Source organism: Pterocles gutturalis, unplaced genomic scaffold (genome assembly GCF_000699245.1).
Source record: "Pterocles gutturalis isolate BGI_N339 unplaced genomic scaffold, ASM69924v1 scaffold33190, whole genome shotgun sequence".
Lineage (NCBI taxonomy): Eukaryota > Metazoa > Chordata > Aves > Pterocliformes > Pteroclidae > Pterocles > Pterocles gutturalis.
In genome coordinates, this window is record NW_010141987.1 from 37,711 (window position 1) to 54,267 (window position 16,557).

General features: G+C 40.2%; 1 protein-coding gene across 1 annotated transcript in view; it reads left to right on the plus strand.

Moving 5' to 3' along the window:
- Positions 1–16,557, plus strand: part of LOC104469637 (abl interactor 1) — a gene marked incomplete at both ends in the record, with an annotated part of 38,535 nt that overhangs the window by 14,783 nt on the left and 7,195 nt on the right. Inside the window, one exon of the mRNA XM_010084220.1 lies at positions 12,942–13,118. Coding sequence (XP_010082522.1) covers positions 12,942–13,118 — 177 coding nt within the window. The remainder of the gene's footprint in view (positions 1–12,941; positions 13,119–16,557) is intronic.

Genomic DNA, 16,557 nt, shown 5'->3' on the forward strand with positions numbered 1-16,557 from the left:
TCGTGTCCACCCTGCTCCCCCTCCCCCTGCATTTGAAATGCCAAGTTACAACTAAATGTGAAGGGTTTCACTTTGGGTTTTTTTTGGTTGTTGTTCAGGCATGAGCATTCTGGCTTGTCATTATTCCGGCTTTATCAGTTCCTAACCTCCAACAAACTTGCAGAAAGTTCAAACTTATTCTGTTGAGTTTATTTTTTTATAGGCTTTTTTTAGATGGTTTCCTTTTCAGCCACCTGCAGTGCTCTTTGCAATTGCACATGTTCATCTCCTATGAAGTTGCTTTTTTTGGCACACAAAATGGTTTTTGTTCAACATACAATTTTGTTCTATTCCCATGGTGGTTCTTTAGTGAGTCCAAACTACTGAAGAAGCCTTTTAATTTTTCCTTTCTGTCCTTGTGCTTTTCTTCAGTCAAGAATATATTTAGATTTATATGTTTTGTTTAATTCTAGACAAGTGCCTTGCTTCCAGTAAGGAAAAGAGGGACTCATTCACCCACTTTAAAATGCTGAAACTGTCATGTGGGAGCTTGCATAAACAAATTACCTTTTTTTTTTTTTTTAAATGAGCCTACTCATGCATGTATATCGGAGGAATACCCAGCAATAAAGAAGTTTGAAATTACTAAAATCTAATGTCAGGTACTGAAATATACTCACACGTACAGTTGGGATTTTGACTTTGCATAATGAAAAGCATTTATCTGCTTTTTTGTGCTTTTTAAGACTGAATACAAACATAACAAGTTGTGACTGCACATCGCAACTGTTCCGTCAAAATCAATCGGTAGGATTGTACACTTGAAACACTTCTGTTTGAAGTGTCTTCTACTTTAAAGACTGGTTTTAATCAGCAGTTTTTTGTATTCCTGGCTTGTATTGAAATGTAATTAATAAGTCTTTGGGTCCATGTAGTTTTTCCTCTGGAAACGTGTATTAGCAATGCAACTGGTGTTAGTTAATCATTGCAATGCATATTCAGTTCACTGTGTAGAACATCTATAGTTCACTATAGGGAAGGGGATGTACCTTGGTAGTTCCCCTATCAGAATCCCATCTAGGTGAAGGGAAGATGAGAGGGGGGCAGAGGGAGGACTGAGCGAGATAACTGTCCTTCACAAAGGTGTTTGTCATACAGTATGAAGCTCAAGCGGATAGTTAGCAATCATTAATTTGCCACACGCTGTGTTTTTGATCTGATGCAGAGCTTGGTCTGTACTCCTGTCATACAACAGTTGGGAAGTGGTGGTGTGTGGTCTTCAGCCACAGCTGAATTTCCAGGAAATACTGGAAAGTGTATTCTAGGTTTTGCATTTTTTTTTTTGTATTCAGGGTTTTGCATTAGGACAGGGAATAACACCATGGAAGCTACTTCGCTCTCCCCTGCTCCCAGCTTTTGATGCTGAAAAGCCACAGACTTTAGGAAACAGGTAGAAGATAATTACAAATAATCTTCCCATCTCCCCTTTTCTGCATCCTCCCACAGAGATCTACATTAGTGATACCTTTTTTTTTCTACCTGTTTATTATACTCTGACTCTTGAAGGGGGAACAGAACTAGCAGTTGTATTTGAATGACAGAAAAAAAAAGGTTAGCTAGAATGCAGAAAATCATGTTGTGCTCCTCGTGAGCATGTATCAGAGGTCATTGGAGAGCTTGCTTTTTTTTTTAAATGAGTAATGTTCACAGTGCGCTCTTTTTTGAAGTGTATGTACGTTTGGTTTGCTCAGGTGATTAAAATCAGTGGTAGGGTTTGCCAGAGCGCAGGAAGTATGATCCATAACTGACTAATTCATTTTCACCAGCAATTTAAAACATAGGTGGAAGCTGTTTTACAGAAAGATCTTAGCTATTTTTGTTGCTGTGTTTCACTGTGCTCAGAGCAGACAGCTACGGCAGATGTCGATACCTGTGCCCACCTATATCTGTTCTCAAAGCTGCTGCAGGTGGGAAGCTCCAAGAAGCTGGCCCAGGCAGTGAAGCAACTTGCTTGGCGTAGCACAGGAAGTCTGGCAGAGCCAGGAATAGAGCTTCAATCTGCCGTTTTCTAGTCTCTTGCTCTTAGCCACAGACCCATCCCACCTCCTCCCTTTGCTCGACTGACGTCCTGGCAGACAGCCGCCTCCTGTGTGCAGGGCCAGCTGCTTCTGCAGCACTGTCTGACCTCCATACTCCAGATGTTTGAAGTTCCATTTTCCCCATACTTATGTGAACTTTAGCAAAGTGCTTCTGGCATTTCACCAATGCAACGGGAGGAGGGAGGACTGTTGTCTTAACTGTTTTCTTTCCATAGTGATGGTCTCTGTAGAGCTGCTAAAAATCTCTTCCTCTGTAGGACTTAAACTCCATTTGCCTTCAGTTGCCATCTGCCAGTCTTCCTTCCAATATACCTCTCTCTGTTCCCAAAGATACTCCTGCAGACCTTTCCTCATGCTCTGTGTTGACTTCATCTTCCTTTCAATTGGGGAGGGTGGGGGGGCAAGGGGTGAGGGTGTGATGAGACGCTGCTTCATCTCTCCGTAGATTCTCCTCACTTATAGAGCTTAATTCTGCCAGGTGGCATTTCACAGGCGAGACCGATTTCCTTTAGCTGCCCCATTTTATGTTCTCAGCATCTTGTGTGAACATGCTCTGAAGTAGCCGATAGAGAATAGTGTGAGAAGCTTCTTTCCTTCTGTCCTGTCTGATTGATGAATACATATCCTCCATAGCAGTCTTCTCATTTCCAGTTGGCACCAGGACAGAAAAATCAGGCATGAACTCAAGTCTGCCTCTTGGATGAGTGGGCTGGTTTCTTTGCTCTGATTCTTGTCCTAGAATGTCACGCGCCCGATCCCAGCCCTTCTAGTCTGTCCTTGCCTCATGTCCCCTTTGTGCATGTCCCCTTTCTGCTCAGTTTCTCCAGCAGAATGTGCAACTAGATTTGCCAATAGGATACTCTGAAAAGCATCTTTATAAATAATCCTTTAGCCGAACAGACGTCTCTTTCCCCTCCTCAGTGCTGTTGTATAGGTGTATGTGCCACTTCAGATTGTGTTTTGGAAACTGGGGTCTTTGGGTCCAATTATGAGTGAATCTTAGTCTTCCTTTTGGAAGAAAGACTTATAGTTTCATAACAGCAAGAGGGATAAAGGTGAGGCCATTTGTCTGTGGCCGGTAAACTTTAAGCCTCTTTCTCTAGCTCTTCTTTTCAACTTCTTGTTTTTAATGAGTCTTATCAGTGTGTTGACACCTCCACTCTTTTTTTTTTTTTTTAAGACATATGAGTATATTAACACTTGCAAGCACATGTTCTGATGGTCAGAAAATATTTTTCTGTCAAGCATGCCTTGCAGGGAAGTTGGAACAGCTTAAGAAACAGAAATCTGGAGCAGGACATGCTATGGACTATGTGCATTATTGGTTTACATTCTGTGCTTCTGAATTCTAAAACCATACAGCAAGTAAATAGTCCTCAGTAAATGGGATACCTAAGGTATACATCCCTCCCTGGCACCTCCGCTCCCAATTGTCCTGGTAACCCAGGAAAAATACTTATGTAAAGGTAGAAAATATCTTCTAACCTTTGCTGAAATCTGGTCTGCTTTATGCTGATGGCTATAGCTAGGAGAATCTGAGAAAAAGATATAATCTATATAAAGAAAAAGATTTAAATTCTTAAGTCAAAGGCTAGCTTCATAGGATAAACTGGCATACAATCTGTTTTCAGACATAACTGAAGAAATCCAGTGATAAACTGTCAAAATAAAAACCACAACCACCACTTTTCAGCCTCCCCCAACATTGGATGATATTAGTAAGATGCATTGTTAGCATTGTGGCTTTATATATATATGCATAAAAATATATTGTTTCTGGATAAAATATATTAAAAATGCGTGCATTTACATACATGCTACCTCTAGAAGTAGGACTTAGTATTTCTTTCATTATTTTTCCTTTGTTCTGTCTAGTGCCTTTCCCCCTCAGATGATTGCAGACTTTTTGTATAGACTGTGCAAGTTGCTGTATATGTTTTGATGGCCTTAGTTCATTGTGTTAATCTGTAAAAGCTCCTGATTGTGAACCCTCTCTCCAGGAAAAGGAAGGTGACATATCAGATTACATGAGACATGGCTTATCTGGCTCCTCTAGCCTTTTACCTTAAGAGGCCTGGATTTACTAGGACTTCAGGGGATGAAGCTTTCTGGAGAGCCTGTCCTGCTGTTGTAACTTGTCTGTATGCTGAAGGGAATGTGTGCGAAAATTCTGTTTCTAAACCTACAAGAAAACATTGCTGGATTTGCAGCTCTGGAAATGCAGCTCTTCAGTCTATTTCAGTTGGCAGCTACACTGCCAGCACCACGTACAAAGCAAATGCACAAGGTGAAACTTAAATGTCTGAATACTTCAGAGGTGACAGGAGACCTGTCTTTCATGGTGCAGCTTCAGAAGGCATGGCAGGATATTCTGCAGCTCCTCAGATGACATTAGGCACTGGTGTTCAGGCAACTGACTTTTAGCCATAGTGAAAGTTGGAACGAAGGATTGTATATGTTAGATAATAAAAGACTTGAAATACTTATATTCTTAAAAGAATTTGGGGAAATAAAAAAAAGCACCTTTTTTTTTTTTCCCCTCTCTCTTCTCTAGTAACTCTTGCTTGTTGCTAGCACTGACTTTCTTCTGTGGATTGACTGACAGTATTTCAGCAGACATGATTCTGGTGACTGTCCAAGGGGCCATTAAAGATGTCTTGAATTCATCTCAGGGCAGGGGGCAGTGTTTTGAGGTCGCATCAGTCTTCTACCTTAGAGAGAGGATTGGCCCCACCAGTCACTTATAACAGGGCAGTGCTTCTGTCAAAGTTTCTTTCGGATTTTTTATATGCTTCTCAGATGTTGGTTGACTTAACTCTGCGCTGAAGAACTGGGAAGCAGCAGGTGCCCACCAAACTGCCCAGTTTTTGTCTATAACGGAGTTGGTGCAGACACAGCTGGGGGTATTCAGACTATTTCTAGTTAATGGAATTGACAGTTACAATTCCCAATGGCAGTAGAACCTCAGACCTTGGAGAAGATCCCCGTGGGATAAATGAGCATGTGTGTAATGATAAACAAGGGTGATCAGTGCCAGTTGTGCTGGTGCTCTGCTCTCTGCATCTCCGGTGAGGCCAGGCTTGCTTAGCACTCACTCTCCTGGACAAGAGATGAAAATAAAGTATGTTATTTCTGTGGGTAAATTCTTGAGTTTCTTGAATGCTGTCTTGATGGGAGTCAGACAAGTATATATGCACTAGTAATCAAGTCAAACTCCTAAGTTACTTGCACTTTCATCAAGAATTAACGAAATATATAATCTGTAACTTTGCATAGACGTCTGATGTCTTAAATAACCCAGACTACTCACTTATACTTTTTCATGCCTCGTGTGCGTCGAACCCGTAGTTGATCTTTTCTGTAGAATATTTCTCTTGCAGTGTAAATATGTCCACATTTCCCTGTGTTGAATATACTACATTTTGTTTTGAATTTCCTTCAAAAAATAACAGCATAAAATGGTGTTCTCCCCAAAGAAGTTAGGAGTCTGTCTGAGCTCAGTAAAGCTGGGGATTTTATTGTCCTTTTTGTAGGTCAGACTGACTTCCTTGCAGGTAGCCTGTACAATGTGCATTTTCCAGGATCTCTTCTGTGCTGTTATTCAATTAACCATAACTCATTATTTAAAAAGTCTTATTAAATACCATTTCTTTATGGAAGTAGCAATGAGATAAATCTGAATTTCTAAACCAGAATGGATTAATGGTCTTAGTCTCATCAGATTTTTTTCATTTCAGGGAAGCTTATTGTGTAAACTATATAGCAAAACAATGAAATCTGCAGTTTTGGAGAATGACAGTAAAGGCTAATATTGAAGCTGAGTCTAAGAACAGACTGCAAAGAGTGAGGTTTTCTTTTCTTTTCTTTTCTTTTCTTTTCTTTTCTTTTCTTTTCTTTTCTTTTCTTTTCTTTTCTTTATTAAGGGCTGCTGAAATCACCTTAGTGTTTGTTTCTTAAGTTGTCTCCCTTGGTTAACACTACAATTTATGGTCTGGGTCTACAAGCTTGTACTTAACAGAAAATGTATATTTACTAGAAAATGTTTGGTATTTGTTCTAATGTTTGTAACGTTCAACTATCTGTGTATTTTATGAGCAACTAAATCTGAAGCTGTGGCTTATTTTACAGGTAGCAGAATATATCTTACCTTTAATGTTCAAAAATAAACAAGTGAGCTTGGAATGCAGACAATTGTCCCAGAGGTTGAGGAAGGAAATTAAACTTCTTACTCTGCACCACTCACTGTCCCATGTATTACGTAGTTCTGTTGACTAGGTTCAGTCTGAAACCTGCATCTTTGACCAGTATTTTGTGTAACGTCAGGCACAGTTTCTGCTGAAAGGAGATACCATATTTGATGGATTGCTAGCCTGACTTGATATGTCAAATCTAGTGTTCCCATTGGCTTGTCTTTGACTAGAAATCTTACCTTTTTTCTCTTATGTCATTCTTTTCACTTACACTGCCAGGAATGCGCTTAGGTTTAGGGAATTTCATGGCTCTCAGATACAGAAGGAATGAAATACTGTTCTCTCTATTAACTTGCCTTTCAATAATTCTGGCTTTAGCATAGAACCATCTCGTGTTGGAAGGGACCCGTAAGGATCATCGAGTCCAACTCCCTGCTCCTTGCAGGACTACCTAAAACTAAACCATTTGGCTAAGAGCATCATCCAGAGGCTCCTTGAACACTGACAGCCTTGGGGCCATGACCACTTTCCCGGGAAGCCGGTTCCAGTGACCAGCCACCCTCTCAGTGAAGAGCCTTTTCCTAATGTCCTATCTGACCTTCCTCTGACACACCTGCATTCCGTTTCCTCCTGTCTATTACTGGTCACCAGAGAGGGGAGATCAGCACCTCCCCCTCTGCTGCCAGCCTTGAGGAAGGTGTAGACTGCCATGAGGTAACCCCTCAGCCTTCTCTTCCCCAAGCTGACCTCAACCGTTCCTTGTCCTGCCCTCAAGACCTTTCACCATCTTGGTCCCCCTCTTCTGGATACCCTCCAATAGTTTAAATTCCTTCTTAAATTGAGGTACCCAAACTGCACACAGTACTCGAGGTGGGAATCAGATGACTGTTGGGAAGTACAGCACCAACTTTGTGCAGAACAGGTTACTGATACTCAGTAACCGTGATAAAACAAAGTATGCTAGGAAGGTGGAGATGGGAAGTGGTAACAGGTCATGCTATGTGCATGGCTGATGTGCTTTGTCTGTGGTTTTACTTGTATCAAGTAATTCTGATCTATCTGCTAACATTTAGGTATGCATAACACTTAATTGAAATAGTGTTAGTAACATACCCAACCCTATATACAACCACAAACTGCAAAAGCGAAAAGGGAAACAATGTCAAAATTACAGAACGCTGTGGCTAGTAACAAGCTGCTTGGCCTTCCTTTTCTCCTTGCTTTCTCTAAAGTAGCACCTTGGGGAAGCCTGTGGAGTTTGAGCCTATGTTCCTTCTTATCTGAGCGACCCTAGGGACAAATCAAAAAGTTACTGGCTTGCACCTCTGTGCAGCACAGGACATTTGTTTGAAGGATGTTCATGATGTGAAAATAAAGGTTCTTAAAACCATTGCGTGAAGTGGCCTGAAAAACTGTCAGTAAAAATGGCAGTGTAATTTTTGGATCCTTTTTGTCTAATGTGTTTTGGATATTGGATTTCTAAATCAAGGAAATGCCCTTGAAGTGTCTTTTCACCCATCCTCAAATTAACAGGTAAAAGTGTGTGGTGGTTTGATTTTTTTTGTGGGGCGGGGTTTTTAAAAATTGTTTAATATGTAGCTTCCTGCACTGTATCTTAGACTCTCTTTTGGGGAGTTCTGTTTGTCTACTGTTTTACCTGATAGCTACCATTTTCGTTGTAGAGAACTGGGCAGCTGCTCTTCTCTCCCCTAACTGTCACTCCACACTTCCCCAAAGTCTGGCAGCTTTTTTCAGCTTGCTGGTGAGATAGCTGTGCAGCACCACACAGCTCTTCTCCTGTCCCCTCTGCCGGGTGAATGTGTGGGCTGTTACAGCTTTATTCTTGAGGAACTGGGAAGGAGCAGAGTAAGAAACCTGAAGTGGAGTTTTCCTGCACAACACTTTTGGAGTATCAGTTAGTTTAACACAAATCTAAAGAGTACTTGCTTGGTGTAAATCTATGGTATTAGTGTAGGGAGGTTTCTTGTCCTTCAGGACAGCCTGAAGTTGGCAATGCTTGATTAGCTGAGTTGATTTAATAGAGATTTTTTTTTTCTTCTTTTCCCCTGCTCTCTCCAGCTGTGCTTGCATTTAGTGAGAGAAGCAGTGGCTGTGTGAGTATATGCTTCATAAATTTGAGCTGCAGTGGTTCAGGATTAAAAAGATTGTCAAAGCTTGAAGTTGTTGGGTTCTTTTTAAATATCCCTGTATATGGGCTTTATTAAAATATTTAGCTGTCCTCAAATTAGCTAGGCCAAATGTACTGCAGTCTCTGTTTCTCATGAAGTGTTTGTCCTGGGATTGCACACAGTAGCACATGGGTAGAGCAGCACAGAAAAGGGAGAGAAAAGAACAGCTATTTGCTGTATCATTGCTGTGCTGCACTTGGCCTTGAGGCTACTTCTGAGGAAGCAAACAGTTAAATTTTAACTCTACATCCTGTTGATCAACGTGGTTTTTTTTCATATGGTTTGAAGCAGACAGATAGTGGATGCAGCTAATCATTAACAGTTCCTTCCATTTCCAAGCTTAATTTTGCTTCTGGGAGTAGCTGGCATGGTCCCTAGCACCCACCTATAATGGCAAAGGGAGGGTTTGTTTGATGGTTTAGTTTAAATTTGCTTCCCAAAGGAAACGTGCTTTTGGAAGCTGTCTTCTCTCGCTTCTCCAGATGAGTACAATGCTGGACTTTTTCCTGATGGATTATGTTGTTTAGGAGTGAGAATCCCATCCCTATTCCCCAAATTTTAAATTATGCTATATATTTATGTTTTGGCATAGGCCAAGCATACTTGAAGCTGGTCTGACTGTTTGCCGGTGCTTGTTAACCTGTGTTAACCCAAACTAGTTTGCCATACTTCGCTCTTCTCCGTATTTGATGTTTAAAGTAGGTTTTGTGCATGAAATAACCAACTAATACTGTTTAGCTGTCTTATTGCCGTATCAGAGCAGACACCTACTCATAGCTACGGGTGCGAAGTGTGGCCAGAGCTTTGGGAATGGTCTAGTTTGTCTGTTACCTGGTATATGTGACTTGTCTCTCTTGGGTATTAACTGTTGTCTGGCTGGATAGCTATGCTATCCTGCCAAAAATTGCTTGTGTTTTGGGTTTTTTCTCTTTTGGAAGTGAGAAACATGGCTTATGACTAAACAATAAACCTCCACATCAACATAAAGCAAAGAGATATAAATAAAAATACAAAAATTAACAACTGTTGTGTTTTGTTTTACGTAACGATCACATAACAATAACATGCAGTCTTTATAGCTCTAGAAAAAGTAATTTCTTCTTGAAGAAGCAAGATGCTGTCTAGAAGCTGATGGGCAGTATATTGCTCTGGGCAAATCATATACTGTGAGCATTTGCTTTGCGTAGGGGCAGAATACTGCCTTGCTTTTCCATTGTACCTGATGTGGTAAGCGTTGCAGTCTCATTTACTTTGAACAGTAAATTAGTGTCTTGCAAAAGCATGCCTGCATTCTCTTCAGGATTTACATATGTGCCCTAATTTGCTGGCCCTGCACTGTGATAGATAGTCTTCTCTTTGCTTTGTCTCATTAGTGAAATGAAGCAAGTCCAGAGGAGGGTCACAAAAATGGTCAGGGGCTGGAGCACCTCCCCTATGAGGAGTTGGGGGTTGTTCAGCCTGGAGAAGAGAAGGCTCCAGGGGACATACTAGCAGCCTTCCAGTACCTGAAGGGGGTCTATAGGAGAGATGGGGAAACACTCTTTATCAGGGAGTGTAGTGAGAGGACAAGGGGTAATGGGTATAAGCTGAAAGAGGGTAGATTTAGAGTAGATATTAGGAAGAAATTTTTTACTGTGAGGGTGGTGAGACACTGTAACAGGTTGCCCAGAGAAGCTGTGGATGCCCCATCCCTGGAGGTGTTCAAGGCCAGGCTGGATGAGGCTTTGAGCAACCTGGGCTAGTGGAAGGTCCTATGGGAGGGTGTCCCTGCCTGTGGCAGGGGCTTGGAACCAGACGATCTTTAAGGTTCTTTCCAACCCAAACCATTCTATGATTCTATAAATCCATGGAAATATTTTACAAATTGCTGCTCTATATTTAATTTTGAATAAGCTGTCTGATACAATTAATATATGCTCTTCCTTTTCTAAGGGTTTTTTTCCGTTAACAAGAATTTGTTGCAAGATTACTTGTCTTTCCAAAGCATGTATGGTACAGCATCTGTTCCTGGAATTTCTTATCCTCTGCTCTAGTAATTTATGGAATTTTCACTGTTCATTGCAGGGAAGAAAAGTTAGTCTTCACGGACTGTCTGCTACAAGAAGATACATCTGTGTATCTGTATCACAGAAGATATACTGTGAAGGCCTTTGTTGTGTTTTATTTCTTTTTTCTTTTGACATCAACATTAAGAGAACGCTCAGTATAAAGATGCATTTTTTGTCCATCTACTGAACAAAAAAAGAATTTATTAGTAACAACAGATTCTTTTTGTGAGAATAAAGTAGAAGCATGGATTTATTTCAAGGGGCATAATAGTATTTTAATATACCCTCTTTTAAAACATTGAAGTATGTGCCTTAAATTGATGTTCTTAGCCATCTATATTGCTATGTTGTTTAGGTGACACTAAATAAAGGGTTCTTTTTGCCTATGCAGTGCTCATGTCTTACAAAATATGAAGAGTTGTGTATTATTAAAGAGTTCTGTAAGATAGTTTGAGACCTTGTATTATTGAACAAAAGGGTTGAGGTTTTGTGGAGGAATTGGAAGAGAGATGATCTAAGGACATGTAGCACAGCACTCAGAGAATGTTTCTTGATCTCACTGAAAGCAAACTAAAAGGCAGAACTAACACGTATGTTTTAGTCTCTAAAAGGAAAAAGAAAAAAAATAATAGCTGGAGTTGAAGAAATACAGGTAGTCTTGTTCTTAAGTCTTTGCTCTGTTGTCTGTGAAACTGGCTGCCAGAGCAAACACAGGTGCAGGGGCTGAAATCTGATGCTGGTATAGTGGTAAATGATTGATTTATAGGTTTGTTTCATTTGGAAAGGTGCTTTTCTTCTTGACTTTAGGATTTTTCAGAGTGTGAGCATTTAGAACAATAAAGCTTGCTCCAAAGCTTTATTGGGATATTGAATTAACTTATTCCAAATAAGGTAATGCAGACATACACATTTAATGTCTTACATTGCTCTGGAAAATCACAACTCTTATTTGTATTAAGATTCCTTGTGCTTCCAAAGTAAAATAACCATTTGCAATGTTCCATGTTGTCTGTTATTTAGCTTTAAGCCGTGAAAACAGGATTGCTTACTACCGCTGCTTTTAGGTGCTTCTCCCCTTGTGTTCCTGCTTGTAAACTGCAATGCTGTGTATCAGAGCTGTTAAGGAGGATTTTGTTTCTTTCTGTACTTAGGGGAATTTAAGATTATTTCAGTGTGTGCAGCAGTTAATGAAAAAAACAGTTCAATTGAAGGCATTTTATAGTGAACTCGGAACACTGAATGCTGGCTTTCCTAGAAATGGCCATTTCCTGGATGCTTACCCTGCTTTTTTGTCTTACCTCGATATAGAAGTAGAGTGACACATAAAAATGAAGCACAAAATTAGTTTGACTCTGCTTCACTAAACAAAACCTTTCACATCACGATATCCATTTTAGATTAGGCCATTTCTAGAGACGTACCCAAATGAGTACTGATGGACAAGGAATTTTCTTTCTTTCTGAACCTTGACTTTCTATTTCTACAACAGTCTCTCCAGGAAGAATTGATGCTTACAGGCTGAGAATTATTTTCCTTGGAAGAAGTGGTGGCTTGATAGGTTTTGTTCAGAGTCACTAAGAGTGATGTATTTTGTCAGATACCATCTCCTACAATGAGATCCTGAGGTTCTAGTAGGTACTTAAACCAGTAAATTAAATCCCTGAATCTTGAAATAGGCTTCCTCGAGGTAGGACTTCCTATGGCATCTGATGCTTGATTTGTACTTGTTCTCCTTCAACTACGGTTTAAGCAGTGGTTATATTGCATGCAGAAGCATGTCTCTGTTCTGTGAAGCTTAGTTTGATCCTTCACAGACTGCTGGACTGACTGTTCTTTGTCTCTCCTAATAAAATGATGGAGCTCAGAATATTTTATATTCCTTTACTTGCATCTTTAAGGCTCTATTTTATTCTTTTCGTGAAGATGCTGTAAACAGTGTGACTGAAACTAGCCTCAGTGCTGAAATTAGTCCTTCTCTATGCAGACTCTTGCTCTGTTATGCACTGATAGCTTTGCTGAAAGAAACTACTGCACAGACTTCCCCAAGCTTAGTCCCCCTCTGGGGCTGCAGGCAAATTGCTTGCTTGTCTGTCCTGGTTTCCCAGCTGGAGAGTTGGAATAATTTATTACTAGTGTCAGTCATAAGAATGTTGAGGGATAATCTGCAAGGACTGTATCTGCATAGTGTCTTTAGAGTGTCAGAGCAGTAATGTATAATTGTAATTTTATTATTAATATTGGTTATTTCATTGACATGTAATTTTCAAAGAATGTCCATGTAGATTAAACTCATTTTGTCAATAAACTGGCATCCTTCCAGCAGCATTAACTTGGTTCAGGCTCTTTGTCTAATCGTGAAGCCTAAATGTGTAGATAGCTCTGTAAAGAAAATAGCAAATGCCTAAAGAAACTCGTACTTTCTTGTTTTTAATCTAGACTGTGGACATCCATAAAGAAAAGGTCGCTCGCAGAGAGATAGGCATTTTGACGACCAATAAGAACACATCAAGAACTCACAAAATAATAGCACCAGCGAACATGGAACGTCCTGTAAGGTATATTCGAAAACCTATAGACTACACGGTGCTGGATGATGTTGGCCATGGCGTAAAGGTAAGAATACCTGGAGACTTGAGGACTCCAAGTAGCACAGACCCAGAGATAGGGTCAGGGCAGAATGTTACTGACATTAAAATGTTTAGTTCATTTATGGTAGGAAGGATTATGGGTTTGGTGTGCTCCCACGTACAAACATTTCAATGACAAAATGGATTGTTTCACAGTGAGGGGTTTTTGAGCAATGTTGGCCATGACCTTGTGACTGTCAGTGGTAGTCACAGTGTCTGGAAAGAATGTCTCATGGTCTTAGGCTAATGACCTGTCAAAAAAGCCATGACTGACTTTTAAAACTATCACACCTCCTCCGATTAAATTGTTTCTGGCCCTCCATTTATTTCTTCCGTTATAGAGAAAAATTAAGTCATCTGTTATGGGGAAACTGGCTGGTGGGGTGGGTTTTTGTGAAGGTTTTTTGGAGGGTGGTGAGGAGAAAAGGGGTCAGGTAGTTGGCATTTAAATCTCAGTGGTATTTGATGTCTCACTCCCATTTGTGCCTTCATAAATTAATGTCTACCTCCCTTGAAATGGTCATAATTGAAGTGAATTATTATAACACCCTTTGCTTCCTTGACATATTTTTATGAAAAATAGCTTTGTATCCCCCCTAGAGCAGGCCTTCCAGGTATATTCAGTTTGCGACAATCTTCCCTTGAATGGCATTAAAAAGCTTTTATTCAACACCTGTGTATCCTCTAAAGCTTGATGTGCTCTGGTCAGTCAGTTGTGCAGCTAGATCAGCCCATCATGTGTCTTTTGTATTGCTGAGCTCTTGAGGAACAGATCTTTCAGAATTACTTGACACAAAGGAGTGCCAGGGTACCTCCTGCTTCACAGTAACCTTCTGAATGCCCAGAGGAGTCTAGTTGCGTTGTGAGTTAGAAAGCAGCTCTATACCATGACAGCTCTAGGCTATGAATTAACGTAGTGACTTTGGACTACCTGATTCTTTTTGTTTTGTTTGTAGCTAAACCTGTAACTCTCAGGGTTGTTTTACACTAATAATTTAAGCCAGACTGGATGAAGCACAATCCTATGTAGAAGCCTGAAAGACATGCCCTGAATTGCTGTAAAATAGAAACACTGGGGTCAGAGAAATTGATAATTTTTCAGTACAGTCTCTGCATTTGAGGAGAGAGCTCTATGCATAGAGAATACAGCAATGCACAAATTCAGTGTCAGGATATTGGTTTCTGCATTTACGTGCTCTAGGGATCAAGTGCTGTAGAAGACTTTTAAAAAGTAGAGTGATTACTGTTAGTCTCTGAAGTTGATGTTTTGCTGAGCTACTTGTATTATGCAGTCCCAAAACAGGTTGCTTGATCCATAAACGCTCCAGTTGTTATGGTGTAGCAGTTGCATTTCCCAATATGACTATTTGCTTTTAGGAGTACTGATGTCTTTATTTTTATTAACATGACCCTATTTGTCTAGGGGGTAGAAATGGGGTGCTGTTTACCTATTTCTAAGTAGCTTTTACAGAACATTTTTATAAAGGTTTTTTTAGTGGTTTAATTCTATATTAAAAATTTGGTCTGTTCAGAGGTAAAATAGCTTCCACTGATAACCAGATTATCAACTCATTACGAGTCAGCTCCAAATTATATCTTGCTATTATTTCTTCATTGAGTGATTAGCCTAAGTCTGTTTTGTGACTGTGGAAGTCACGAAACACTTAGCAGAAAAATGATGTTGGTATTTTCTGTTACACAAATGGAATAGGCTGCCAGCCATGCCTCAGGTATGTAGTTCAAGATGGCTGTCATGCATTTGACACCTTCACCAGTACTGATATTCACTGGTCACAGTGTTGTGAAGAGTGGGCTGAGGTAATGAACGACATAATTAAATATTGTAGCCATCATACTACTGGGGTTCCGAGAGTGTGACACAGGTCATGGCTCTTGAAGGAAGTAGCTTGCTTTGTCTGCAAACCTAGATGTAGCTAGTGCTGTTAAAAGAAAATCAAACCAAAACAGCTTAAGAAACTGATCAGGTCCTGTTGGATGTCAGCACAAATAATAGATGATGGTGAGAATCCGATTTGCCACTTGAACATAAAAATTGGGGGGAAGCATACAATAAATTGAATTGCAAACTTTGTCTTGTCCAAAATGGTTTACAAGGTGCTTCAGACTCTGTTAAGTCTTGTTTTCTTGACCAAAGATTTCAACCCAAGTTGGACAGCAACATGTCCAATAAGGCCTTAGAAACCATGTTTTCCTAGAGCAGAAATTTTAGTTCTACTTAGAGCACTGTCAGTTTGACTAACATGCAGTCCTCGAGTGTCTTCTGCTGTGGCAGCTGTCAATAAAATACAGTACAACACATGCATTGACACTTAAGTATTAAATAAAAATTATGCAATACTTTGAAATTTGTAGATGACAGTTTATTGCTGTTAATGGGACTGTCTGTTGTGTTCTGGTGCAGGATTTGATAAAGAAACGGAAAGGAAAAATACAAGGAAGATAAAGATAAAGATATAGGCTGGATTATAGCCTGTTTCTGCTTTTATTTATTTAATGAAATACTGATCATAGGAAAAATATTAAAATATGCAGTGTATTTTAAGGGATGATCCTGAATTGTTTTATATAGAGTGTAAATAAAAATACTGTCTCATAGAACTAAAAAAAAATAAAATAGGTGGGTATTCCTCTGTACATCTTTCATCTGAGCAAATGCAGAAACACCTCCTATGCATACTCAAAGCTCATTTGCTTTGTGTGTGTCTCTGATGCTTCTCGTGGCTGCATAGAGGGGATACAAAAGCAGATGCCTGTGCTTGGGGCATGGAGAAGGGCTCTACATGCCCCACTCTCTCACATGCAGCAGGTTTGGTTTTTTTTTGGTGGGGGGGAACTGAGGGTAAGCAGCTGCTCTTTATAGCAGGTTTCCTCCCTGATGGGAGACACCTCCTTGGAAGGCAGTGCTATTTCCTTCTCCAGCAGCTTCTTGGTAGAAGAGCTTTTGTAGAGCATCCTAGGATCGCAGAGGTGCTTCCTCCTTCAGCTTGAAAGCACCATGGCAGCCCTAAGCTGCCCCAGCTGCTCCACTCACTGTCCCTGTCTTCCCTTCGCAGAGGCAGATGCTCTGTTTGGAGACTTTGTAAAGTTGATTTTTTTTATATACATGCCTATGAAACCAAGGATCGCATCAGTCGGAATCAGATCTTTTAAAGTTGGTTTGCTAGTGAGAAGGCTTTCCCTTGCAACACAAATATTATGTGTAGATGGCTCCAAGAAACACATAGACAAGCATTTTTGCCGGTCTGTTAAGTAGTTGCTCAGCTGTCACCCTCTGGGGATAGGGGAATGTAGCTGAAGTCATTCTTGCTAAATAAGAGTAACTGTTGTGATGTGAGAGCCTATCTTCCTGTGTATAGCTTGGTTTAAAAATATTAGGCAGGGGCTGCTTTAATGTTTCCTTCCTT